Source organism: Corvus moneduloides, chromosome 8, assembly GCF_009650955.1.
Source record: "Corvus moneduloides isolate bCorMon1 chromosome 8, bCorMon1.pri, whole genome shotgun sequence".
Taxonomy (NCBI): Eukaryota; Metazoa; Chordata; class Aves; order Passeriformes; family Corvidae; genus Corvus; species Corvus moneduloides.
The window spans coordinates 33,389,889-33,417,729 of NC_045483.1; the positions used below are offsets into that span (position 1 = coordinate 33,389,889).

Consider the following 27,841-nt stretch of genomic DNA (forward strand, 5'->3'; position numbering starts at 1 on the left):
AGCTGTGCCTGCCCCATCCCTGGAAGTGTCCAAGCCCAAGCTGGATGGGTCTCTGAGCACCCTGGTCTGGTGGCAGGTGTCCCTGCCCATGGCACAGGGAAGAAACAAGATGATCCTAAAGGCCCCTTCTAATCCAAATCATTCCATGATTCTATGAAAATCAGTGTTAATCACAGCCTGGCTTATAGCACAGCAGTAATAAAAGGTTTTGCCTGGGCTTGATTTTTTTCAGAAGTCACCAAAACACCACTTCCTGAAGATAGGAGGGTGGGGAATGGGGAGCATCTTCTGCAGGATGAGATACAAGCTCCTCCTTTACTCCCTGTGCTTCCTGCAATGCCCCATCAGGAAGAATTCCACTGTGAAGTCCTCAATTCCCTCCAAACTACACTTTGACACTCACCTTGAGGGCACAGTGTGACTGTAAAGGAAAACATCATTACCTCTTTCTACACAGGGACATGCACACATATCCAACCCTTCATCAAAGCAAAATACTCTCTTTTTTTTTTTGTGGAAGGCCCCAAAATCTAGTCTGGATTTTTTTCACCTGTGGGAGAAACACAGAGGGACCCAGACACCTCCCAGTAGCCCCAGTGCACACACAGCTGGCCACCACCCATCTCCAGCCTCTGAGCCTTGGAGCAGAGCAGGTCAGATGGCCTCGGCCACCCAGATGTCACAACAACCCAAGACACGCTCCAATGTTTTTTCCTCTTTTGTGAGCAAAGCAAGCAGCAGCACGCAACTGACCCACCAGCGATGTGCTGAAATGGAAAGGCTGGAGAGCAGCACATGGATTTCTCTCCAAAGGTTTCTCCTTGGGATTTTCATCCACATTGACATGCCAGGCTGGGAAAGCACCTGAGGAGATGGCACAGCCTATTCGAATCAGTAACCCGTCAGCTCTGAGGGATTCGCCTGATATTTCTGACCTGCTGCCATCTATCATGTCAAAAAACCCACTGCTGGAGAAGAGCCTCGGATCACATCAGCACAGGGGACCGTGACAGCCCAGCAGGGGGGACAGAGCCAGGCCACGCTGGGCCAAAGCCACGACAGCCCCTCCTGACAACATTACCCACACTCCAGAGGCCCTCTGCAACAACACAACCTCCACAAGGGCGGGGGGCAGGTTTAGGGACACCCCTGTGCTGCTCCTGGGTGTCCTCTCTCATGCAGAATAAATCTGTCAGCTCTTCATGGGACAGCTGCTGTTTTTGAGCCTGTCATGGGGGCTGAGTTCAATATGTCACTGCAGGGATTTGGGGCAGCTGAATTCTAAGGGGAATTAGCAAACTGGGTGTTTCAAGAGGTGAAATTGGGCACCAGCTGGTCAAAGTTATCCATAGATTTGGAAAGATGGTTTAGTGCAAAAAGTGCCCAGGGAAAGCAGCACGGGAGGGAGAGGTTATAGGAACTGAGATGCGAAGAAAGGGACAAGCAGGAATAGCTTTAAACTGACAAGAGGGCAGGTTTATACTGGATATTAGGAAGAAATTCTTCCCTGTGAGGGTGGTGAGGCAAGGGCACAGGTTGCCCAGAGAAGCTGTGGCTGCCCCTGGATCCCTGGAAGTGTTCAAGGCCAGGTTGGAGCAACCTGGTCTAATGGAAGGTGTCCCTGTCCATGGCAGGGGGGTGGAAAAAGACTCTATAACATCCCTTCCAAACCAAACCATTCCAGGGCTCTGAAAAGGTTATCCCTTTTGAGAAGGCATCTGCCTCAGCAGCGTGTCCAGAGCTGGAAAGCCCAGCTGGGAGGGTTGGGCATATTTGTGTGGCTACGTTATAATCGCTGTGGTGGCAGGGCAGCAATTTCCTCCCCCTTTTTCTCACTGGTTACAGAACTCCCACACCTGCCCAGAGCACGGACAATGTTGCCATCACCTGGTGGCAACTGGTCTCCATGAACTGGACGAGGTGAGTGGACCAGGCAGGGACAGTGAGATCCTCAAACCTCCCTGCAAACCCTTCTGGCTTCGTTTCCTTGCTGGGACTGAAGCAGGGGTGCAGCAGAAATCCCCAAGCAGAGGAGGAAGTGAAGTGGGATGCTGGAGAACAGGGATGCCTCACTTGCAGCTGAAGCTCCATGCTCCATTCCCCCCTCCCATATTATCCCTCCCCCATCCTGGTCTTTGCTGGAAGGGGCATTCCTTTCTGTAGGATATCCCTTGGGGAAGGGAATGAACTGCTTGAGAGAGTGGCTTAGCCCACAAGACAGAGCTGTAGCCCTCGTCTCCTGCCTTGTAATCACCCATGCGAGTCCAAAACAAACCATCAATCAATCTCCAGCTCCCTTCCATCAGGGACGCCGAGAGCAACATGCTCCCGCTGGCATACCCATGGCATCGGAGCCAAAAGCAGGTTCAAGGGATGCTCACAGGGATCCCCAGGCTGCTGCTGCTGCCAGACCCCAATCCCTGCAGATGCCTAACGCAGCAGGAACCAGTGAGTGATGAACAGGAGAGGAGCGAGCAGATTGTTTCCTTCTTTTTTTTTTTTTTATTAGACTAGGAAATATAATTTATTGCATAAAAATTAATTTGTTACAATAAGAATGCTAAACTTTATTTACAGTTCTTTAGTTTACAGAATAAACAGATGTGGGTTTAGAGGACGCCACCAGGCCCATCCCCTGGATATATAAATATGGAAACATATTTTGGACCAAGAGATGGATGCTGCCAGGACAACATGGACCATGGGGCTGCCTTTGCCAAAATGCCTGGCTGGAGAAACCCCTGGGCGTGGAGGGCTCCTGGGAGCTGGCACCCACAGGAGATGGAAGCAAACCCTGCATCCCCCCTGCCCTGCTCCTGCTGCAGGTTCCCTGGTCAGAAAAACAGGGAGAATCTCCCCAGACCTGCACTTCAGCAAAGCCTGCCCAAAGGAAGGGGAAGATGAACACAGATGGATGGGGATGGAGAGAGGCACCCGCAGGCAGGACGGACAGACGGATGGACAGACACACATCTCAGTGCAGTGATCCATAAACCAGAGGATGGGAGCAAGAGAGATTCTGAGGCAACCTGAAAGAGCATCTCATCCCTCAGAGAACACCATGGAACTGAGAAAGGAGCCCTTGAAACCACTAGCAGCTGGATTGATCCATCAAGTCTTAATTGCTCTCCAAATTTGCTTATTCCTCCTTAGCTCAGAGACAGGGTCTCAGAAATGCTCACATGCAACCTAAAGGATGGATAAGCCCCTTCCCACGTGACACAGGAGCTCACCCAGCAGAAGTTTTCCCATCCAGCACAAGGGGAAAAGATCCCTTCTTTCCCACAGCCTTGAAAACCCAGCAAGAAGTGAACCCCAGAAACTCCATGACACAGCAGGGAGCAGCTCTATGCTTTCCATCAGTGCCTCAGGAGCTGCCCAGAGGAATCCTATAATGTCCCAGTAATACTGAAAGCTTCTCCTGAGCTGCCCCCTGTACATGTGAGCCTCCAGGCTCCCTGAGTGCGCTCCAGTGCCCAGCACTTTGTGGGATGACACAGGCATTCCACGACACTGATCCAGGGCTTTGCAGCCCAGAGCAGGACATGCTCCTAATACTTCCACTGATGGAGAATACACAGCCTTGCAGTGTGACCTAGTCTAATCCTGAGCTTACCACCCCCTCTTTTTTTTCTAACAGACAAATTTCTAAGATACAGCACTCGCTGAGTAACTATTTCTACCTGCAGGCAACCTAATTTTTTTACCTTCATCAAGACACTGTATCTGTGTGAGGAACCTCGTTCCTGGCTACTCCTTGATTACTTTCCGTTCACCCCACAACTTCTCCATCATTATAAAAAGCCTATTACAGGGAAAAACAGGAGCTGCAGTGAGGGATGGAAACCTGATCACTGCTTACAATGCTGTCCCTCATGTGAAAATGCTCAGCCTGGCTCACAGCTTGGAGACACCTAGGTATCCCTCCCTGAACCCCTGCTGAAATACTGCATCAAAATTCAGGCAGGAGCACGCAGACCCGAAGTGGAGGTGGTTTGAAGTGGCCACACCCCAGCCTGCCAGTCCCTGCTCTCCCCTGACCCCTCCACATCCGCTCATCACCTTCCTCTGACCCTTAAGCCCAGGTTTGGGGTGCTCAATGCAAAATCCTGCTGAGTTTAAAACATCCCCCCCTTTGGCCTTGAGTCTGGAGGTTGGTGCAGGACTGAAATCTTTGGTTTGTACTCAAGTTATGGAAATGAAGGCGCAGTCATCCTAAAAAGCTCCCCCAAACCATGCCAGAGAAGAATTCATTAAAAATACCCATATCTGGATGCACTCTCCCCACCCTGAACCCTAAATACCAGGTAGCATCCCTCATCCCTCCTTGCAGGCAGAGTGGGACCCCTCGTTCCTGCTGCCAGGGAAAGGGGAGTTTGCAAGGACAAAATCCTTGGGAAGGGTCTGAGCTGGCCCTGAAGCAGAGGCCGGAGAGGCACTTCACCCTCCAGACTCCCTGGGGGTCCCAGGACATGTAAACACATTTTGCTCAACTTGGATCACACGCTTTTTCCTACAAAAGCGTGTCCATTGAAATCTCTCTCTCTGCCACCCTGACCACAGCGATGCTCTTGCTCTCACAGACCAAGAAAAAAGATTTATAAATCTGTCTTTTTTTACTTTTTTTTTTTTCTTTTTTTTTTAAAAAGGACACATCCAAAGATCTGGATAATAAATTATTTGCGTTTCCTAAGAAACTTTTTTTTCTTTTTTTTCTTTCTTATTTGCCTCGTTAAGCTGCCTGAAGCCTTTGACAGAAGTTAAGCCTGGATTGTACTCATCTCTTCAACGCAGAAATGCTATTAAAGGAGGAAGAGAACCCAAAAAGAAGAAGGAAAAGGAAAGCCCCCATCCTGACTTGAGAAGCCCTAATTCCCCCCCGTGCCATGAGGAGGAGGAGGAAGAATGCTGTGTAACACTTGAATTGCTTGTAAACGCTGAGGATGGGTCTCTAAGGCTGACAGTGATATAGGAGAAGCACCGGCCTTGGCCCCTCCCCACTCAGGACAGATGTGCCTCCCCCTGCCATTGGGGGGAGGACCCTTCCTCACTCCCCATTTCATCCTCTTGGCCCCCCAGCCGTGGGGAGCACCATCAGCAGTCCCCCTCTGTGGCCATGACCACCAGCATCTCGCTCTTGCCCATCTCCTCTAAGGCACTGGCCAAGGTGTTGAGATCACCGTCGTCCTGGTGCTCAGCTTCCCACAAGTCCAGGAGCACCCCAGTGGGGCTGGCTTTGGTGGCGAAGTAGTTCAGATACCTGAAAGGGAGAAGCAGAGGAGGGTTGGGCTGCTATGGTGCCCTTTGGAGATGGCAGGAGGGAGGATGCTGGAGCAGCAAACCTGTTTGGAACATGGACTTTGATGGGAATGCCATAACACAAATGCCAAAGCCCTCGAGAGACCGTCTACAATTTTCAGACAGAGCTGGTATTCATGCAAAAGCAATGTAAGCTTTGCTTTGATGAAATTACCCTTTGCCCTTTGGTCCTGAGGGTGAAACCAGGTGGGAATGGCACAGACATGGTACCAGATAAATAAGGGCCATTCAAAGTGATAAGAGATGCAGGACTGTGGCACAGATGGATCCCAGAATGGTTTGGGTAGGAAGTGATCTTCAAGATCATCTTGTTCCAACCCCCCTGCCATGGACAGGAACACCTTCCATTATCCCAGGGTGCTCCAAGCCCCTGGAACATTTCCAGGCATGGTGCAGCCACAGCTTCTCTGGGCACCCTGTGCCAGGGCCTCACCACCCTCACAGGGAAGAATTTCTTCCCAATCTCTCATCTAAACCTCTCCTCTTTTAGTTTAAAATCATATCCAAGGATAGAGATGAATATAACTATGCAGAGCTATATCCCCATTTATGGGTAGCCCTATACAGATGGACACAACCCCACTGGAGGCCTGCAGCTGAGAGGTAGCACAGATTGAAGCCTCCTTGCTGGGTGCACAGGAAGGGAAAGAAAAGCTTAGGGAGACCCACCGGTCCATGGAAAGCTTCTGGGCGAGAAGTCTCCAGTCGTTCCCCCTGGAGTTGGGAGCATCCAGGCTGTTGCAGATCTTCTGCCGGATGGAGAGGGGGATTTTGAAGGCATAGGGTCCCACCTGGGTGGTGGTGGTGGTGGCACCGCTGTGGTGGGAGCGGAGGGTGTCAGAGGAGCTGCCGTGCTGGAAGAGGAAGGACAAGGTGAGATGTTGCTGAAATGTCTGAGCATGCCCTTGCTGTCCCCCCACCTCCCCTCTGCTCACCTCTCCCAGCGTGATGTGGAGCTGGAAGATCTGCCCTTCCCCTTCCACCTGCCGGACGCAGATCTTGCAGGTGAGCTCAGTGGAGGCCTGGCTGTACCTCTCCAGCGTGAAGGTGCAGTGCAGGGCTCGCTGGCTGCCGCTCCAGATGTGGTAGAAGGGGATTTCCTGTGGACCACCAAAGCATGGGCTCAGCGAAGGCTCCAGCAGTGGCTGTGGGAGGTCCCACCTCCTCCAGCCACCCCATGAGGGATGACATGGGACAGCAGGGCCTCACAGAGAGCATCCCACCAAAAAGACCAGAAAACCAGGAGACAACTCAGGAGACAAGCCCAGGGCACTCGCAGCCCTGTGGTGCCTGGCTGGAGATGGTGCTCCCAGTCTGGAAGCCCAGCTGCCCCCACATGAGCCCCTCACCTGGTACTTGGCAAGCAGTTTGCTCCTCCACAGCGCATGGGGGATGTCGTGGATGGAGAGGCGCAGGTTGTGGTAGCTGTCCTTGAAGGGCAGGGACTTGGGCTCCTCCAGCAGGTACCCTCCCAGTGTCCTCTCCAGCTCCAACACCTCCTGTGGGCAGTGGGACAGGTAGGGTGAGGCTCAGGAAAAGGGCAGGGGCTGCTCCTCTGCCCACCTCCACACCCAAAACCAGGATGTGGTGGGGTGGGGAGAGGAGGTGACAAGAAGAGACAACAGCAGCCTCAAGCCCATGGAGAACAGCTTTTGCCACTCCAACAGAACTTGCCAACTCAGCTCATATACCAGCCCCATCTAAAACTTGAATTTCCTTGAACTGCCTCCATACTCCTCGGAGAATGCAGAGCTCCAACACAGGGGTCAGGTACTCCCTTGAAGGGTGCTGCTCTCTGTGCTTTTAACACCATCCCTTCATCACACCAGCAGCTTTTAGGAGAAAAAGATAATCCAGGAGCCAGAGCCCTGCCTACATCCCCACCTAGAGGCACCACAGAAATCCCAACGGGATCCACAGGACAAGTCACAGGGAATCAAACAGCCACCACACCGGTGGGTCTGAGTAGCCAAAGCATCCAAACTCCAGTTTCCCGTGATGCACTGGATGTTATCTATGCCACAAAACCCTTCCAAGGCAGGGAGAGACATGGATGCATGTTGAAATAACAGGATCTATAAAAAACCCACCCATTGGCAGCCAAACCTCTCCTGTAATGCCTGCAGGAGGGGTCCCAGCAGAGGAACTACACAACTTCCTCCCTGTTTCCTTCGGAGAGGGCGAGGAAGGACAGGGAAAGCAGTAAACACCTTATTATTCACTGTGGTCACTTTGCAGGCAGTTGCATCAGGTTGTCTGCTTCCCAGGGCCAGGCCATCCTGAGAGGCATGAGGCAGCATCCTGCTGCCAGCACAAGCAGCTTTGGAATGGCGGTATTTACCTTCAGAGCATCTGGTGTGTCCTCCAAGCAGTAGACCTTGAGGCTGTACTCCAGGGAGGTGCAGATGGTGGGGGCAAAGATGGCGAGCTGGAGCCTCTTGATGGCTGACCTGGAGTAGGACTCTCCCACAAAGACATAGGTGCCAAGCTGGTCCAGCAAAATGTGGCAGGACTTGGCTTCCAGCTGGCAGTAGCAGGGAGTGTTGAGGGTCTCCTCATCCAGGGTCACAACTTCCTACAGGGACACCAAGATTGGAGGTCAGCCCGTCGTTCCAGGGGTTGTACCCCTCAGGGTCTCTGCTGGCTGCAGGCCTGGGTTCCCACCTTACCTCCCAGTTTCCCTGGTGGGACTGTGTTTTCAGCTGGTAGATCCAATCTGAGGAGCTGATGTCAGCACAGTGGGGAACGGTCAGGACGACAGGGCGGCACAGGAGCAGGCCCGTGGGCCCACAGGTCACCACCGGGCTCAGAATTGTCTGTGTGCCCTCAGAGGGCAGCCTGGGGAGGGACAGGGGACAAAGGTTGGACAGGGAACTCCATGGCAGCCAACAAGGAGTGGGTGGCCAGCGGGGTGACTTACAGGGCGCTCTCGGCCTTGTTGAGTACCAGGTACATCTCATAGAACTTCCCCTGGGGGATGGCCCCGTGGGGCACCAGCAGGCTCACTCCTGGAACGGCACACACAGGTGTCAGTCACAGACAGAGGGAGGAATGAGGGAGAAACCACTGTCCACCCCAGCCAGCGAGCACAAGGAGAGCAGGGAGCCAGGACAGCACAGAGAGGAACACCTCCAGATCATAGAAACATGGAATGCTTTGGGTTAGAAGGGACCTTAAAGATCACCCAATTCCAGCCCCCCTGCCTTGGGCAGGGACACCTTCCACTATTCCAGGTTGCTCCAAGCCCTGTCCAACCTGGCCTTGAACACTTCCAGGGATCCAGGGGTAGCCACAGCTTCTCTGGGATGTTCCATGGCTTCACCGCTTGCAAGGATGAGCCAGGCTCTTTCTTCATTAGGAAGAAGATCTTAATCTTTGTATCTTTTTGCAAGGTGCTGGCCCTGGATCAATGGCAGGAAAAGCCCAAGGCAAGCACAAGGAGGCTGTGACCTCCAGCCTGAGATGCCTGGCTTGGGAATGGCTTTCTGCCTTCCTTCCCTGAGCCGGCTTTGGGATAACAAAGGGCTGCTCACAAAGGGACAAAAGCAAGACCTTGATGGTTCAGCAGCCAGACAATCCTAGCCTGGGGCTTACCTGTGCCTGGCACGGTGAGCCTTCCCCCCAGGTAGCCAAACGTGCCGCTGGCGCTGTAGCCATGCTCCTGGGGCAGACTGAGGAGGTGCTGGGAGCCCAGGCCTTTGCTCCGCACGTTGGCAAAGTGGCCGTCCCTGGCGGTGTCCCCTGGGTAGGTGCCAGTGGTGGGGACCCCCCCCAGCAGGTCCGTGCTGTCATGCAGCCCCGGCGAGGAGGAAGCGGTGGAGGAATTGTACACCTTGATCTTGAGGCTGGGCAAGGGGTCCAGCAGGGGGGAGTTGGTCATGGGGATCTTGTCAGAGGAGTCCTGCAGGGCGTACATGGGGCCGCGGTACACGCCTGCGCTGGCCGTCAGGTCCGGCTGCATCGACGGGTGCAGCAGCTGAGGGTTGTCTGTGGGACCAGGAAACACAGGTGGGATGAAGGGAGCAGTGGAAACAAGGGCATGGAAAAGTACTGCTTGAGTGGAAGACATCCCAGAATGGCTTGGGCTGAATGGGACCTTCAAAACCATCTTGTTCCAACCCCCTGCACCATGGGGCACCTTCCACTAGACCAGGCTGCCCTGATTCCCGCCATCAACATCCGACCACTTCCATGGAGCCTTCAGCCTTCAAAAATCAGTATATTCCCTTGGGAAAACAGGACTGGAAGCCCAGTGAGGATCCACCCTCTACTGTGACTTTCTGCCTGAGCTAAGGCTGGTGAGGACCTCCATGGACTATGGCTCTTACCGTGCTGGGACGTCTTGAAGTTGACAGGGTGGAACCCTCCGGTCAGAGCGGCTGAGGAGTCCGTGATGTCCGTGTCGAAATCCCGGCATCTCCTCCGGTACACCACCACCCCCACAGCCATGAGGATCACGATGAAGACGAAAATGGCCACCACCAACCCGGCGTAGAGGGCCACGTCGCCAGTGGCCTCCAGCACTGGGAGGGATTAAAGACAGGTGAAAAAAGGAGCAGCAGAAATGCACATCAAGACCCACCAGCGCTCCCAAATCCCCCCACTGACTCAGGCATGGACGGAAAGATGTCCCCTGGGCCTGCTGGAAAGGCTGGCAGGAAGATGGAGAGTGTTTTCTAAGAGCAGGAAGTCAAGCACAATGCCAGAGAATGAGATGGAGGCAAAGCCCTCAAACCTTTGGAGGACATCTGGCCACCGCTCGTGCAAACTTCACCTGAGCACCAAGGGTCCCAGAAACACTAGGTTTGTGCAGCTCAGGTTCATGAAGCTGTGAGTAACCCTCACATCCTAACAGAGACAACTCTGAGGAGCACACAGGAGTTTTAGGGTGGGCTTTAGTTGCTCCATCTTCCCACCCTGTCCTTGCCCAGATGCCAGGGAACCCCTAACATGAATTCAACAGAACAAAACCAAAGAAACAAACAAAAAAATGGCCGTGAAATGAGCACTTACGGTGGCTTTTGGGCTCGTTTAGAATTCTTTTATCTGTTAGGAAAAACAAAGTTAGAAAAGAAAAAGGTGAAGGTGATGATGGGGATGAGATGAAACAGAAAGTGGGAGGTAAGCCAGCCCAGGGGTGTGGCAGACCAGCATCATTCCCTGGGGCTTTCCAAAAGCCAGGTAGAAGCACGTGACAAGGACATTCCCGTGCCCAGCCAGTAAAGGGGACAGTGGTGTCACACAGCAGCAGGTGGCAGCATTGGCTGCCTTCAGCATGCCCACTCACAGGAAGCAGCACCATCACCATCACTATGGGTTTATTCCCTCAAAAAACCACCTCCAGAACTCCCAGCGATGACCCAGGGAAGGCATTTTCACGGTGTGACTGAGAAACCCCTCCTAGTTGTCCCCTCTACCCACAACCGGCTTTATTTCAGCAGAGGCCCCAAACCTGCAGGGAGGGCAGGGGCCTCAATGCCAGCAGCACATTTAGATTCCACCAAAAATCCCCAGTATCTCTTTCCTCCAGGTAAGAACTAACTTTGGAAGGGATGAGAACACCTTTTTAAAGACAACTTAAAACACAGGTGGTAGTGGCTACTCCATCATCTTGGAGGCACAGCCAAAAAAGCATGGCCAAACGCTGGAGCACCACGGCCAGTGGCATCTCCTGTGTCATGTCCCCATGCTTGCGGCCACCCTCCCAGGTACTCACTGTGCAGGCAGAGCCCATCGGTGCAGTTTTTGGAGTCCAGCAGCACCCCGCTGCAGTCCTTGCCACCATTGCGGGGGGCCGGAGCCGTGCACTCACGGCTGCGCCAGTGAGTGCACTCGGTGCTGCACGCTGACCACTTGCTCCACTCTGTCCATGCGCCGTCCACTGCGGGCACCGGACACAGGGGCATCAGTAAAACCTTCCCACTTTGGGGAGTGTTATCCCAGCATATCTTAAAGACCATCTTGTTTCAACCCCCTGCCATGGGCAGGGACACCTGCCACCAGACCAGGATGCTCCAAGCCCTGTTCCACCTGGCCTTGGACATTTCCAGGGATGGGGCAGCCACAGTTTCTCTGGGCAACCTGTGCCAGGGCCTCACCTCCCTCACAGGGAAGAATTTCTTCCCAATATCCCATCTAATCCTGCCCTCTGTCCGTATGAAGCCATTCCCTGTTGCACTGTTACTCCAGGCCCTTGAAAATAAACTCTCCCTGTTTCTTATAGGCTCCCTTGAGGTACCGGAAGATTGCAATTAGGTCACCTCAGAGCCTTCTCTTGTCCAGACTGAACAATCCCAACAATCCCAACCACAGCCTGGGGTACAGGTAGCATGTGGTTTCTGAACCCTCTATACCTGGACAAAGGGTGGTGCAGGTGATTTTCTGGAAGGGCTGCCCATCACAGAAGGAGCCGCCATTCAGTGGAGCAGGGTTGGTGCAGGTCCGGGTGCGCTTCTGCCAGCCCCGGCCACAGCGGTTGTTGCACGGAGACCACTCAGACCAGGTGGACCAGCCACCATTCACTGCAGAGGAGATGGGCAGAGTTAACACTGGAGCCCAATCCATCAGCTAAGCCTTGGGCTGGAGCTAAACCTCGAGTTTTTACAACTTCTGTGACCCCCTGTTACAGCTCAGCCTCATGAAAAGCAAATCACAAGACTCTCTTGTGTCACCCACCCTATGCCCAAGATGCTCGAGAATGCTTTGGTCCTTTCTCCACTTGGCAAATATTTTTGTGTCTAGCTCTGAGGAGATCTTTGATTTCATAGCAAAGTTAAGCCAAAAAAGCTTTCCAGCTGCTTTGAGAGCCAGAGAAATCCATCTAGATCCAGCCTCCATCCACCCTCCTACCGAACCGAGAATGCTCAGAAATACCTCGACCCCTACACCTCGAACCTCTCCTTACTGCCTGTGGAAGCCATTAGAGGCTCCTGTTCTGCAGATATTGGTTATCACCTAATTTAATACACTAATTTAATTCACTCCTACCGCTCCCAGGAAGTGCCCATATTCCCCCTTGGCTTGGAGACACAGCCAGCACCAAAGGTCCCTTCCCAGAGCACGGGCTGGTACCATAGACAATGACAGCGGCCGTGGTGCTCCGGCGTTTGGCCACGATGTTCTTGGCCATGCAGGTGTAATTAGCAGTGTCCAACAGCCGGGCCTGCTTGATGATGAGGTTGTGATCGATGGTGATCAGGAAGTTGGTGTCCTGGGTGGGATCAATGACATCCTCATTCCTCAGCCACTCCACCTGGCAGGAAAGGAAGGGATGGGGAATGATGGGGATTACGCCATCACCAAGACCAATGATGTCTTGAGCACCTCAACCACTGACTGGACAACCTTGCCTCTGACCGGATTTATTTCTCCTCAAAAAGGGAGCCAAACCAGGCCTGACTGGGGCACGTTACTGGTGTTTTGGCCAAGGATGAGACACCGTGGCTACCTCCAACACACAGCTCCCAGGGGCTGACAGAGCTGTGGGCAAGGAAAGCTCCACCACCTTGGTAGGGAAACCCATCCATACTGATTTTCCCAGCCCTCGGCTCCCACTGGTGACCACTCCAATCCAGACAACTCACTGGGTACCTCCTTGTTAGATCTTCCCTCTGAGGGGTTAATCGCACCTCAGGGAAGTGTGGGAGAAGTGGGCTGAGCAGGTGCTGCCCAAAATAAACCATTCTGCTGAATGACAGCTGACAGGAGATGGGATGGGACACCCCACCGTGCATTCCTTCAGGAGCTGCTCACCTCGGCCTGTGGGACCCCCTCGGGCGGGCGGCACTGCAACAGCACCTCGTGCTCCAGTGGGACCTCCTTGCCCAGCGGCTCCTGATCAAAGTTCTTCCGTAGGTCTGGGAGGGGAAGGAAAAGCCAGGGGTTACCAGCCTGCAGCAGGAACAGGGCAGCCTCCAAAACTTTGGTGGGTGCCTCAGCACCAAGCACCCACGAGTCATGAAGTCCCTCTGGCATAGACAGCCAGGGCAAAACGTGTCCTGGGAAGAAGGAGCTGAAGAACCATGATTTCCATGGATTTGGGGCAGCACATGGTGCTCAAGGATGATATATTTCCTCCTTCATGTGCTTGCAAGCTTATACCTCATCCTGTCTTTTCCTTTTGGGGCTAAAACTCAGTTTATCCACTGTTTCTTCATCCCTCCCAGCAGAGCCCTCAGGATGTGGGGGACACGGCAGTGTCCTGCTCCAGAGCCTTGGAAGGAGCAGGAGCGTCACTAGATGGTGCTGCAATCCTCTGCTACAACTCCCAGCCCTCTCCACGTGGCTCCCGAACCCTCTGCTCTAAAAAACACCAAGGAAGTGTTCAAGGCTGGGCTCGACAGGGTTTGGAGCAAGCTGGTGTAGAGGAAGGCGTCACTCCCTATGGCATGGGGTTGGAATGTTAAGATCCCTTCCAACCCAAAGCATTCTGAGATTCTATGATTCTCTGATCCTGTGATTTTCCCTGGTCAGACAAAACCCTTCAGCAGTGTAGCCAATCCATCAGCCCTCTCTGTTTTGGATAACACGTTGGATTATTAGCCCTCTAATAGCAAAATCTGTTTGGGGCCGGGGAAGCCTGGCTGTCCTCCTATAGCTCCACCATCTTGTTTGCTAGCTGAGCAAATTCAGGCGGGACCAGCCTGACTAACTCGCCCTTAATCAGGCTGACACCCCCAAACAGCAGCTCGGGGCAGCGACACGTGACAGCAGGGACTCAGAGGACACGGAGTCGCTGATTCAGGCAGAGCGTGCAAGGTGCCATCCGCTGGGTTATTAAGGATAATAAAACCCTGGGAAGTGCTGAGCACGCTGCTGGGCAATGTGGCATTAACCCTGGTAGTGCCACCGCCCCGGCAGGTGGGGACAGTGACACTCAGAAGCAAAGCTAGAGCTGGGGTGAGGAGAGAAAACCAGGGTCATCCAGCAAAGATGGGTCACCCCAAATTGATCGGAAAGCAGAGGAGGAGTGAGCCCTGGAGATGGGAGCAGCACGGGGCACTTACAGGCAATGCGGACGTAGGCCCTGCGGCTCTTGGTGGTGCCTGCCGAGCTCCAGGCCACGCACTGGCACCAGTAATCCTCCAGGCCAAACAGCTCCTCCACCTGCTGCCGGGACACCTCGATCTGCACCTCCCGCACCAGCAGCCCTGCAAGGGGACAGAGGCACGGCATCAGATGGGCAGGAGCATCCAGGAGCAGGGAAACTGAGGCAGCATCCAAGAGGGGTGGGGGACATGCAAAGCTGGAGGAGAGAGGGTTGGAGGCTTCTCATCTGGGGTTGGCACCTCACAAATGAGGGAGAAGGATGGTTTGGGGATGAAGTCAGGGCAATGGATCACATGGAAGTGTCTCTTTTTCCCCCCCAGTCCAGCTGAGCAGGACCAGAATCTCTTCAGTGTTTCTAAAGCCATCATCCTCCTCCACCAGCTCGCTCCCACATCTCCAACATCCCTGTCCGGACCCCTTCTCACCCACCAGGGTTTGAAGGATGCCTCCCCCAGGTTTTGTTGTGGGGAGAAACTACCCCTGTCTGTGCCACTTGAATACAAATATAACAAGACAAATAAAACCTTAAAGAAATCAGCCTGGCCATGGCAGGGGTGCAATGACAAAGGCAACACCACCATGACCAGGACACGGTCTCCTGGACTGCAGGATGCTGAAGCATCAATGACCATCACCAAGGGCAGGAGGGACTCGGGGCTTACTTTTCCTTATTTTAAGCAATATCTGCCCGTTTGGGTTTTTTTTTTTCTGTTTCTATTTTAAAAAGGCCTCAATTTCACAGTGATCGAGAGCTGCATGCTCCCCAACTGTAATTTTGTTACAGCTCACTCCCCGTGCTGTGAGGAGCAATTACTGTCTCCCTGATACCTTCCTGCGGAAGAGCTGACAAGGAAATACAATTTATTTTGTCACTATTCAAGGGAAAAAAAAATCATAACAAAAAACTCCAAAAGCAAAGGTATTTGGGCTAAGCACTTTTGGGAAACTTAGGGTTTTTAGAAGGACTCAGGATGGAGATGGGGCTCCAACTCATTTTGTCTATCTGGGAAGCTCCGGTGGGAGAAGCATCCTGGAAAGGGGGGGAGCATCCTGTAAATGCCCTGCCTCTGTCCCCCCCTGAAAGCAATGACTACCCAAAACTGTAGACCAAACTCATGGCACACAGAAGTGACTTCCTAAGGGCTTCCAGGCACCCAAACAGAGCCACTCATCCTGCCTGGCCCCCCTCACTCAGCTGAATTATCCTCTCTGACTTGGCCTATTTTTGCTTTCTTCTGCATGAAATGTTTTGGATCAAGCACAATCAGAGCATTACTGAGCCAGGCTCATTCAAGACACGTCATCTTAAAAGTCCTTTCTTTTTTTTTTTTCCTTCTTCTTAAAGGTCCCTTTTTCCAAAGCATTTAACCAAGGACACTTAAAAACTAACCGTGTTAACCTGTGCCTTTGTGCCCAGCTCTCCCCCTTGCCCTTTCCGGCAGCTTTCCCAACCAACGCTGGGTGCTGCAAATGCAGATTTTTTAGCACGTTAAACCACTTTGGTTCCAGCTCCCTCTTCCTTAGGGAGGCTGCCAGGCAGAGATGCCCACACCAGCAGCTTTTACATGCATGGCATCACCTGCAGGCACTGTCGGTTCATTCCCTGATAGCAGCAATGCCATCTCTGAAGCATGGATGGAAGGTGCTCTTTCCTTCCCAAATTGTCAGCACAGGTTCTGCATCAGCAGACTGGAATCTGAGAGGGAGATGCTGGACCAAAGTGAATGAGTTCCCACAGCAACACGTTGTGCAGCTGGATGCCCCATCCCTGGGAGTGTTCCAGGCCAGGCTGGACGGGGCTTGGAGCAACCTCGGCTAGTGGAAGGTGCCCCTGCCCATGGCACGGGGTTGTACTATACCATCTTTAAGGTCCCTTCCAACCCAACCCATTCCATGGGTCTATGAAATATAGTGGTTCTTTCCACACTGCACATCACTAAGGCATGAAACCCCCTCCTACAGGATGCTCCAGAGAAATGAATCCTAACAGCATTTAGGCAAATTAACAAGGGGGGGATTTCCACCTAGGGCTGGACCACACTGCTCAGATGTTGCCACAAGAGCTGGGAGTCCCTGATCATGGATGGTGGAAAGCTGGGAGGGTGACAGGGCAGCTCCATCGCTCCCTCCTTGTCCTGGTTCCATGATCTTCCCCTAAGCATCCTCCATTGCCGTGTGCGGGGCACACAGACCTCTGGCTCAACCCAGTGTGGCCAGATGCTATAAATAAATTTGAAACCCCTTGGCAAGGCTGCTCCATCACTGACCAGCACTGACACTGCCCTACAGTGGTGAGGGTTTCAAATCTGGCCTCTGCAAGAGCTGGGAGGTGGAGATGCACCCTGAAAGAGAGAAACAGAGCGTCCCCTGCTCCTGTAAGCCTCCAGAGAAGCAAAGGGCCAGCCTGCCTGACCAGCCTTCCTCTAGAGGAAAAACACCCCAGGAATGGCTAAAGCAGCTTTAGGAGGAAAGACTCAAAAAGCTACAGAGGAAAGAAAGGCTTTACAGAGCAGGTTCAGGGATGCACCCGAGCACAGACCAGCTCACGGCTAGTACACGGTGGAGAGCAAGAGATACCAGGGAAGGGTAAGGCTGTGGGAAAAATCATAGGGACAAGAGAAGATTCTGTCAAAACACTTGTGGCTCCTCCAGGCTCCTCTCCTCTAAGCCCAGCCTGCCTTCCAAGGCCAACACCACTGCAGTTCAAAAAGCTGCCTTGGTTTAAAGCCCTCCAGATGCCATGTGCGCAGTGATTTGCAGAGGGAAGATCTTACAGGGGCAACGTGACTGTTTTCCTCCACTGCTGATCAGCCACAGGTACCAAAACTGGTGCAGAAAAGATGGGTGCCAAGCTAAAGCACACCAATTTTAGGAAATCTACTGATTACATGATATATCCAACCCCACGTCTTGATCTTATTCTTATGCCAGGATGTTCCAAGACAGGGACCTAGCAGCTCTACAGAGCCCAATCCCATGGAGTAAGACCCCCCCCTAAAACGCCTAAGCCACCTTCTCACCCCGTTCCAGGCAGCCAGAGGCTGACTTACCCTCTGAGATAGGGAAGAAAGAGCTAATTTGCCATCAACAGGCATTTCAAATCCTACCTGCAATTGCTCTCATTACCGATTAAACACTTAATCCCTCTGCGAACCTGCATAAGCTGCCAGCCTTTGCCACCCGTCCTGGCAATGACTCCTACACGTTGATTAGGCATTTTGTAGGAAAGCAGTCCCTTTTTTTATCGGATTTAAACATGCTGCCTTTAAAATCCCTTTTAAGAACCCCAAGTCCTGCACAAGGGTAAGCGCAAAATCAGGCAGAGTGACTTCCCCAAGCTTCTGGGGGGTGTGCTGACCACAGCACCATCATGGTGCTTTCACCAGTGGTCTGGAAAGTCTGCCTGGAGGTGAACCATCAACAGTGCAGATAAGGCAAGAGGGAAAAGGACCTGGAAAGGAGCGAGGGACGGGGAGGCAGAAAGATGCTGGGGTGGCTTTGCTCACCGGTGACCTCGTCCAGGCTCTCCTTGGTGACGTGGTCATTCTGGTTGACCCACTCCCCGTTGCACTTGAAGTAGATCTGTGTGGCGGGGTTGGCGCGGCACACGAGCTCCACGGGCTTGTTCTTCACGATGTAGGCATCCTGCGGCTCCAGCAGGAAGTGCGGGAGCGTCTCCGCCGGCGCCGATGGGAAGGAGTCAGGCAGCACATCGCTGTACTCCAGCCCTGCCAGGAGACCGAGAGGGTTAGGAGGTGCTCTACATCCCCATCCCCCACCCACCCAGGACTGCCCTGCACACAGTGGTGGCAACAACAGCCCTTGCTGAGGATGTGTGGAAAATCAAAAAGAGGGCTGGAGGCTCCTCAAAAGCCAGCAAAGCAAACCCCTGTAAGGTACAGAGCTGTGGGATCAATCCTGTTTTCACCTGCGTACCCCCATGCATACCCTGAGCCCAAAGCCTGGGTGATCTCACTAGAGGACACCACAAGGGGCAGAGCAAAACAAACCCAGGTCCAGGGATGGTGACAGGGACACAGAGAGGCTCCAAAGGGGCTGATGTCCCCCACCCCAAGCCTCCTCCTCACAGCCCTGAGGAATGCACGGGCATGCTCCAAGCAAAATGCTGGCAGGGCTTGTGCTGGGAATGCTGACCATATCCCCAGCAGTAATCTCAGACATCCACATCTTCACTGGAGCTGCATTTGGGATCTCACCCCCTGCCAACACTTGGATTTCAGCATCACCCAACAGGTGAGCGATCGCTTTCAGCCCAGCCACCTCCAGAGAACATCACCCAAAGGTGCCATCAGGATTCACACTGTCCCAGAAACCAGGGGTCTGTGCCCTGGGGAGCTCCATCTTCCTGCTTGTTTGCTTTCAAAAGCCATCTAAATGCAAAAACAACTGGAGGTGATGTTTGCTCAGGACAGGCCAAGAAAAATCTTGGAAAGGGGTGAGCAGCTCAGTGCTCATACAGGAACATTATCCCTTAGGAGTGGGAGGCTCAGGGTGGCTCATTCCCAGCAGCAGCTTGGGAAGATGCTCTGACTGATGCTGAGCATCATCTGTAGGAGACCTGTTTCCAGCCCATTAAGATCAACCCCAAATATCACAGGAGTAATAAAAACCCCCAGACAGGTGCACAGGGATGCTGCTGCTTAACCTGTTGTTCCTGGGAATCTCACTAGCAGCCAGGTCACATCACAAGGCTTTTCTTTACACTCAAAGGAGTTACGAGCTTTTCCTCCTCTCTTCCCCCAGCCAGAGCTGTGATTCTCAACTCCAGGCACTGCAGCGTGCAGGAAAACAGTAAATATCCCCAGCCCTGCGATAACATCTCCAGAACTGGCAGGGAAAAGAAAGAAGCCCACTCCCTTCATTACCCTTGGCAAGAAGCAGTGCAGCAAGGAGAGAATCAGAATCCCAAGCTGTGAGGAGGAGGAAGAGGAGGAGGAGAAAAAAATATAATCAGATGCATCAAGAAAACAAGATGACCAAGCTGCCTCCTGAGCAAAAATCAGTGAGGGAAAAAAAAAAATGCACGAGGTCAGTCGTTTAAAATCCATTTAGGAAAATTGACTTTCCATTTCCATTTAACACAGCACTAAGGGAGAGCGGTAGGACATTTGTCATAATCCATTAACTGCTCTTTTGGAAACAATGAATTAAACTCCGGGCTAATTTCTCTCCCTCTCTCTGGCTGGCTTTTCCCCACCTCTCTGCTGCTGGTTATTTCTTCCCCCATCTCATTTGCAGATCTGTAATTTTCCCAGGCCCCATGGCAGGCAGGGGGACAGGGAATGCCAAGGTATGTGACCCTCACCCTGAGCAATCCCATGCTGCTCCCTGTGACCACCTCAGGCCACTGGTCCTGCTCTCCTGTCCTGCTGAGCAGCCTTTTACCTGTCACAGCAACAAATATCTCTTTTTCCCCCCCATCTTTTTTTTAAATTTACTACTCAACTTTTCATCCACTGAGTTGTTGTGTTGTTGGTTGTACATTGGTTTTTTTTAAATTTCAAAAACCGCTTCCATGTCACAGATCTAAATTCCCTGGCAAAGGGGGCTGGCAGGAGATAATTGAACTGGCAACAGAGGCAGCCAACAAAACTTAGCTCATGGGCTTGTGTGAAAACCTCTCTGATATGATGCTCCTTGCATCCCTGTGGCAAAGGCAGACCTGAGACTGGCAGCTGGGAATGGGCACAGGTAGCCTAAAGAACCAGTTTTTGGAAGGACCTTCCCTACGGAGGTAACACCCCAAAGTGCACATGACCCTGATCCAAAACCACAGGCTAGGAGGAGAGATCCTTCTCCAACAGCCAACACCAAGGATATGTTTTCTCCAACCTCATCACCACTTTGGTGATGCTAAACAAGACTTTAGGTCATCCAAGAGGATCTGGGAGCCGTGAGGGGATGAGTCATGGCCGGATGGGGATGAAAATGCCAGATTTGTGACTCACCGGGATCATCTGCAGCAGGAAGGGTGATGCTCCAGGCTGTGGTGCAAGCCCCCAGCACAGGGTTTGGGGCTGAGACACTCCTGGTGGTACCAAAAATCCCATCCAGACCCCGCTCCAAGAGGGCATCTGCCCAAATGCTGGGTCCTCAAGGTTCTTCTTCAAGTGGGCACAGTGACGAGGGTGGGGGAATAGGATAGTGTCACCAGCTAGATCCAACATCTGCTTTTGGTGGCTATAAAAAAAGCTGCTGGGTTTAAGGCTTGAACCCAAAACACCTGAACCTTTAAAGCAAGGAGCATGCTGGAAAAGTTAAAATCCTGCAAACTCACAACAGCTGAGAGATCTTTTGATTCTGGCCAGGAGAGATCTGGGGCCAAAAAAGCAGCTCTAACAGGAGACAGGGGAAAAGGATGATGGGTTTTTCATGGCAGACTCACAACTGGGGCCATGCCACGGAGCCCCAACCCCACAGATCATGGATCTGTGACTCATGGATGGAAGAAAATCAAGGGGGAGGGTGATTTTTCCATTCAGAAATTATCTGCGAAAAAGCATTTGCAGCTGGGCAGGGCGTTTTCCTCCAGCATGAAACAGTCGCTGGTGTTTAAACGCACTGGGGAAGAATTAAGGCATAGGAACAACGGGGACTTTGGATGAGAAGGGAGGAGAACCATGCTGGGCACATTTATCATAACCCATCAAGCCAGCCTTTCATCCCCATTCCCAACGCCCGGCCACCCGCTGCATGGGAAACCTCTCACTCCGCCGACACTCATTGGGGGCCCCCAAAAAATCCACACACAGTCGGTGGGGGGGAAACACGGCTGCTTGTGCAGGAACAACTGCTGCTCCTGTCTGCCCTGACTACCCAGTAACAGCTGCAAAATACGCCCCAGGAAAAGGCACCTCCCCAATGGTGCAATCCCATCACCTCCAGAGACCACTTCCCAGCCGAGGTGACACTGTGGCCCAGTGACCACAGGAGCAGCAGGCACGGAGATGCTTTTGCATGGGAAAGCAGGAAAGGAGCCCTGCACAGCCAGGATTTCCAGTCCCACAATCACACCAGCAATAAAACTACCAGCAGTGACAAACTAATAAATATTTGAGAGCGCACTCTGCTGCCTGTAATCATCTCCCTGGCAGACGTCTGCAGGGGGTTCCCATCTGCTGGCTTCCCTCCTTCCCGCTGGAGGTGGGTGCCTGCTTCCCAGCTCTCTTCTGGGGATTTTTTTGGAAGTCCCAGGCTGTCGCCATCCCACAATCTCACACTACTTGGGGCATGGTGTTACAGGGTGTCTGGAGCTCTTTGTGGGGAGGGAGAGGCAAAGAGGGAGCAGCTCCCAGCTCAACCCACGGGACCAAATCCTGAAGCCTCGAGGATGAGTGTAGAAGGAGCAACGAGAGGAAAAGGGAGGAGGGAAACAGGCACTTCTTTTCCTCTCCCCATCCCTCATTTTAATCGGCTGGGGCTGAGCTGGATTATCCACAGCATCTGCTCCCTGGGGGGTGATTTGCAGATGTTTGCTGCCAGTGTTTGCAACTTGTCAAGATCCACGACCCCACACCCACCTCAAGCCCCAAAAGGCAGCAGCATCAGAGCTGGGATCCAGCCTTAACCCCCTCCTCTATCACCCCAAACACGCGGCACCAGGGATGGCGAACCTGCGAAGCAACTCCCCATGCAGCAATGGCCGAGCAAACCTCCCCAGGAAAGCGTTAAAATCCTCTCTCCTGCAATTGTCATCCCTCCAAATATTTGGAAGATTACAGGAGCATTAGTGGCTTCCCATCACCCATGGCCACCACCATCCCTCCTCCCAGTACCAGGCAGGCAGGGATGCGATGTAAGGATGTAAGGATTAGGCTGGGATGCCTGGGTTTCTCCAGCTATATCTGAGTGGTGGTGGACGCTTAACCCCTTCTGTCTCCGCCTCCCCACATTCCCGCCTGCCTCATGGCAGGTGCTAGCTCCTGGGAAGGCCTGACAGGGAATAGTTAAACCTGCCAGGTGGGTTAAAATCCTCCTGTAGAAATGAAAAAATATGTAACAGCTTATCTCCAGCACCACAGGAGGAGTCATCTGCCTTCCCAATCCCCCTTCCAATCCCCCAGAAGGGATGAGAATGGCTCTGGCTCTAGAGACAGAGATGGAGGGGATGCTCCAGCCACCAGCTTGGCTCCAGGTGTCTGAAAAGCGGGAGTGGGGCTGTCCCCATCCCAAATCCCTCCTCCTATTGCCTCCAGGGAGAAGGTATTAACAGGCTCATTTAGAGATTAGTGCTGTTGCCATTTAAACTCCAGCAAATTTTGATGCTGGAGCCATGGCATGGCTCACTGCCATTCCAGAATCCCTGGCTGACTGAGGGCATCCCTGCTGCCAGCCCTGGAGGGGCACAAACGCATCCCACCACATTCCAGTCCATCCCTGAGCTCAGGGGGAACCGGCATCACCAGTCCAGGCCTTTCCTATGCCCATGGGCTTCCCATCGTAAACTGCCATTGGGACAATTCTGTGTCCAGTGGTAACACATACCCAAACCTTCCATCCAAAAGGCAGCCTAAGCATCCTTCCTCCCCCAAACATCATCCTCTCTTCCCCAGGCATCCCCTTCTCACCCCTGCTAAGCCAAATTCAGCCGCCCACACACCCGTGTGGTCCCCCAACACAAAGCCCCATCTCCGAGGAGGTAACAGCAGCATGTGGCATCTTCAGAGGCAAAGTCTCCATGAGATGGAGCGGTGCCATCCCAAGCCACAGCCCACTGCCCCTTCTCTGGGGTTACATCCCATTGGAGACACAGCAAGGAGAAAGGAGGACAACCCAAAATACAGGGTGTAAGTGAGGATGGGTTTGGGAGACTTGAAGCCACTCACATCCAACTCTCTCTCTGCTGCCTTCTTGCACAGAGCCCACAAAATCCTGTGCCTTCGAAAGCCTAGTATCGTTCAGACACAAGCTGGGAAGTGCTGATGAAACTGAGATGCAGAGAATGTAACAGGTCCCCAGGGCTGCAGCTGGCTGATGTAACCCCCGGCCTCATTAACTCAGTGTGGCTCATTAACCTCTCCCTCCCAGCATGGGAGAGCCCCAAGCTGCCAGCAGAAGCCACAAAACTGAGTGTGGAACCTTCAGGGATAGCAAGGATAACCAGTGGTACCCAGGGCCTGGGTTCATTTGGGTTCAAAGTGAAAGGGGAAATTTATAGAAGAAGTTCTTCCTTGTGAGGGTGGTGAGACCCTGGAATAGGTTGCCTGGAGAAGATGTGGCTGCCCCATCCCTGGAAGTGTCAGGCCAGGTTGGATGGGGCTTGGAGCACCCTGGTCTGATGGAAGGTGTTCCTGCCCACGGTGGGGCTTGGAAGTCCACAATCTTTAGAGGTCCCTTCCAAGTCAAACCATTCTATGATTCTACCTCAACTCCAGTCTGGAGCAAGGTTGGATTTTGAGCTCAAAAAGCGACGGGGATGACATGCTTGTAGAGTGACCACCCTTGTGCCCCCAATCTTGGTAGCTCAGCAGGGACTGGATCACTGAAACCCAGCACCCAGGGGTGTGCTGGGATGTGCAGAAGATGTTTTCCTACCTCTCTGGCCCCCCAGAAACTGAAGCCCATCCCCTCCTGCTCCCACCAGCCAGGAAAGCACCTGGAATCCATATTTGGCCTCTCCATTCTCACCACTCTTTTATTAATAACTAAACCTGGAAAGACCCACTTAACCTTTCCCCCAAGCATCTCTGCCTGACGACCTGGCTCCTTTTCTTCCACTGGCTGCCCTCTTCCAGCAGCTTCACAGTCCCTTCCTGCCAAACCTGGCATCATCCAGCTCTGAGCCAGCACAATCCCTCCATCCCATGGCCTCCAGCTCCTCCCAGAGCCCACCCAGCCCGAGAGGGAGGGACAGACAGGCATTTCCCAGCAGCTTAGAAGTCCCTCCTGTCCCTTCTGCCCGGCGACAGGCAAACTTCATAATTAGAGAGCATTCCTCCCCAGCGTGGGTAATGAGGAGGTGCACTCAGCCAGCCCTAATTACACCCCTGGAAAAAAAAAAAAAGCAGATTCCTCCTCTCCCAGCTAAAGGAAGAGCCTGCAGCTGGCCTCCCTCACTGCGTACCTTTATTAAACCAGGACTGGATGGGGACAGGGAAAGGAATGAAGAAAGCAAAGTCTGTGCTGAGAACAGGGTGAGAAGCAGGAGCTGGGCAGCCCCACGGATGTTTCTGTATGCAACGACCATATTGATCAAAACCCACCTCACTTATATAAATAAATATAAAAATAAATCAACCTTTTAGCTAAATCCTCAGGTCAGGTTTTTGCAAGGCAGCCTGAGAAGTAAACTAAGGCAGGGTGCCCTTGCATAGGGCATCCAACCACAGCATCCCTACACATCCCACCACAGCATCCCTGTGCATCCCATCTGCAGCATCCTAAGCATCCCACTGCAGCATCCCTGCACAACCCATCACAGGACCTCTGTGCCCCTGCCAGCCACAGCTAAGAGGATCCAACCCAAATGCCAACCATCCCCTGAGGATGAAATCCCCAGAGGAGAAACACCCAGGCTCTGGCAACACCTCCTGTCCTGGGAGCTGGAAAGAGAGAAGTTTATCTTGTTGATTATGCATTACACCAGAGTATTTATGGAGCCACTATTCTTTTGTTTTTCTTTATGATTATGATAATCAAAGGCGAAGCCTCCTGAGAAGTGTAAACAGCTGAGATCCCTTATGGTACAAATCTCTTAATTTTTCATTATATGGATTTACAACACGACACAGGCAGATTGGAGTAAATTGTTCCTTATTTCTGGTTTTAGTGGAGCCGTGAGCTGCGCGAATCCCCGTAAATACCCATGGAAAAGAGAGTGAATCAAAATAAAAAAAAAGAAAGAAAAAAAAGGAGGAGGAATTATGTCGCAAATCCCTGTTACACTCTATTGTGCTGGCTTCTTTTGTGCTGTTTTATACATTCCCTTCAGGGAAGCAGTTTTGTTGGAAAACTATCTCCAAATTTCATCTAGTGCTGGTTCTTGTTACGGGCACAGACATTTCCCTTTGTGCTATTTTCACTCCATTGTCACGGTCCTCTTGTCGAGTTTGTTCTTTATTTTTAATGAATATAATAATTATAGGAAGTTTTTATTTATTTGCTTTGGCCCATGAAAGAAAAGTGCCAGCAGCCAAGAAGGCGGTAACGCGCTGTTTATTCACATGTACGGCGTGTGCTGGGTTCCTGTTGTGAAAAGAATAATCATTTCAACAAGAAAAGAGAGAAGGGAAAAGAAAGCAAGGAACAAGCAGGGACTTGTTGCCCTGGTTAATACCAAAAAGTCCAAGGAATTACTAATTATCCTTCAAACTGCAACAAACCAAGTGCAAGCTGCAAGCTCTCCTTGGAAAACACAGAGAAGGAAAAAAAAGGGTCTCCTGTTAACTGAGCACCGCAATCTGGAAAATGCTAACTCTGGGAGAAAGAAAGTTGACGGTTTTGCAGACAGAGAGCGATTTCCCCTTCACCCAAATTACATACATATTTCAAAATGTAAATTCCCCAGTGATCCCCTTGAGAGTGCAACTTTCAGGTGGCTGTTTTGCAATGGGTGGGTTTTCTCTTTTTCCCTGAACGTGAAAATCTGGAGGCGACCACCCTGGCTTCAGGCATGAGAAGCGATTTTCAAGCAGCAGCAAGCAGGGCTGTGAAACACCCAGCGCTCCCTGGGAAAAGAGGGATGCTCTGCTGCCCACCAGGCATCCCATCTCGGAGCATCCCTCCCTGGGCACACACATCCCACAGGACCATGGGCTGGAGGTGAGCAGGTTTCGCCCTCTGAGCACCCCAATGCCAAACATCGAGGTGGGGACAACCCAGCCGGGCCCTCTAAAAGTGGCTGACAAGGTTTGGTAGTCCTGGGTGGTGGCACTTCTGTCCCAAAATCTAGAGGAGGTGGTTGTGCACATCCCACCCTAAGGAAGCCATTAGCACCCCAAGGTTGTGCACATCCCACCCCAAGGAGGCATTAGCACAAGCCCAACAGGGTAAAGCAAAAAGTTTAGGCAGCTGGCTGCAAAGAAGGGAACAGCAGGGCAAAAGGAACAGAAATCTGGGGGAGTTGTGTTTGGTTTTGGGAATATTTTCCTCATCCTTTTTGTCTTTCTGTCACCCACTCTCTCCTCCCGCAAACCCTGGGAAGCCAAAGCCGGCTGGAAGAATGCCCCCCGCCACCTCCAGCCAACCTCTCTGCAGGCCCCTCGCCAGCTGCTGCCCTACTTTTCCCGACGCTTTTCCCACTCTTCTCCCGCAGCTCACTCGGTGGCCGGCACGGGCTGGGAGCATCACCCGCTCCGGTACCCGTGGCAGCCGTGAGCCCCCACTCCTTGTGCTGGGGGCTCCCGCCGCCAGAGCCGCCTGCCAGGATCACCTCCCACCCCCCCCAGACATGCCAGCTCAGCAGAGGAAGGAGCTGGGAGCAATGCTGCTGCTGAAATCATTTTAATCATGGCATTATTATTATTTAATCATTAAAAAAGCAACAAGAGAAAAGGTCCATTCCATGCCTCAAATTCCCCATTAATTCAACTGGGGGAGGAACATCACCAGAGAGGCTGATTGAGGTCCCTGTATTAAACAGTCTTTAAAGTTGCCCTTAATCTTTCAGATTTGTTGCTATGATAAAAAAAACCCCAACAAAAACAACAACAAAAAAATAACCACCACAAATGGAGGCTGGAAATGCCTTGTTTTTTACTGTCCTTTCTCTGCCCTTTTCTTCCCTTCTCATTTTACTGCAGGGACAAACAGAAGGAAAAATGGGAGGAGGGGGAGAAACAGGGATAGAAAAAGATTTAAGGAAAAAAAAAAATCCCTGCTGATGCTGAATGTCAAATATTAAGATTTTTCTCTCTCTCCCCCCTCTTTCAGCAATATCCTTATTAAAGAATAAGCCCCCAAACCATCAGTGAGACTAGCTGAGATGACAAGGCTTCCCCACCCCCTTTTCTGTGTCAGGATTTGATCCCTGAAGCCAAGAGCAGGCAGAATGGAGGGCAGGTACCTCAAGCCCATCATGGCTTCCCCATTGTGGCACATAGAGAGGTGTCCAGCCGGTGGCAAAAGGATTTTAGCAAATACCTTGATTAGTTTTATTCCTTTCCCTCTAAACCCCGCAGCCAGCTGGGCTCCCAGCACCTCACACCTGCTTTTACACAGGAAAGAAAGCTGCGATTGATAAAAGCCATGAGGTTCTGGGGTTTTTCTGGGGGGCGCCTGTTTGTAGTGCCTGCCCTCGCCTGGCATCGCTGCCTCGCCATCCAGAGCGGGAGCAAAAACTCCCTGTGCTCCCACAGAAGGAAACCCCTACAAAACACAAAGCCTTTTCCCCTCAGTCTCCCATCTCCACGGAGGTGGGGAGCCTTCAGGAGCTTCCTAGCGTTGTTTGGCACCCTCCTCCCCTCTTTGGCATTTCAATACCATGGGACCCATGTGGCCACAGGTTTCTTCCTTT

General features: G+C 52.5%; 1 protein-coding gene across 3 annotated transcripts in view; it reads right to left on the minus strand.

The window, feature by feature from the left end:
• Nucleotides 1–2,489: 2,489 nt before the first annotated feature.
• The window catches only part of UNC5B (unc-5 netrin receptor B), a 52,285-nt gene continuing 26,933 nt past the window's right edge, over nucleotides 2,490–27,841 (minus strand). Inside the window, exons 2-17 of one of the 3 annotated variants that reach the window (XM_032116230.1) lie at nucleotides 17,874–18,095; nucleotides 14,325–14,468; nucleotides 13,072–13,175; nucleotides 12,391–12,571; nucleotides 11,673–11,840; nucleotides 11,036–11,200; nucleotides 10,333–10,365; nucleotides 9,648–9,842; nucleotides 8,914–9,306; nucleotides 8,240–8,327; nucleotides 7,989–8,157; nucleotides 7,661–7,894; nucleotides 6,669–6,818; nucleotides 6,255–6,419; nucleotides 5,989–6,173; nucleotides 2,490–5,260 (exon numbers count right to left, since the gene is read on the minus strand). In XM_032116230.1, the coding sequence (XP_031972121.1) occupies nucleotides 5,095–5,260; nucleotides 5,989–6,173; nucleotides 6,255–6,419; nucleotides 6,669–6,818; nucleotides 7,661–7,894; nucleotides 7,989–8,157; nucleotides 8,240–8,327; nucleotides 8,914–9,306; nucleotides 9,648–9,842; nucleotides 10,333–10,365; nucleotides 11,036–11,200; nucleotides 11,673–11,840; nucleotides 12,391–12,571; nucleotides 13,072–13,175; nucleotides 14,325–14,468; nucleotides 17,874–18,095 (2,762 nt within the window). In that variant the 3' untranslated portion in view covers nucleotides 2,490–5,094. The remainder of the gene's footprint in view (nucleotides 5,261–5,988; nucleotides 6,174–6,254; nucleotides 6,420–6,668; nucleotides 6,819–7,660; nucleotides 7,895–7,988; nucleotides 8,158–8,239; nucleotides 8,328–8,913; nucleotides 9,307–9,647; nucleotides 9,843–10,332; nucleotides 10,366–11,035; nucleotides 11,201–11,672; nucleotides 11,841–12,390; nucleotides 12,572–13,071; nucleotides 13,176–14,324; nucleotides 14,469–17,873; nucleotides 18,096–27,841) is intronic. The other 2 variants (XM_032116233.1, XM_032116232.1) reach the window with 2 other exon arrangements.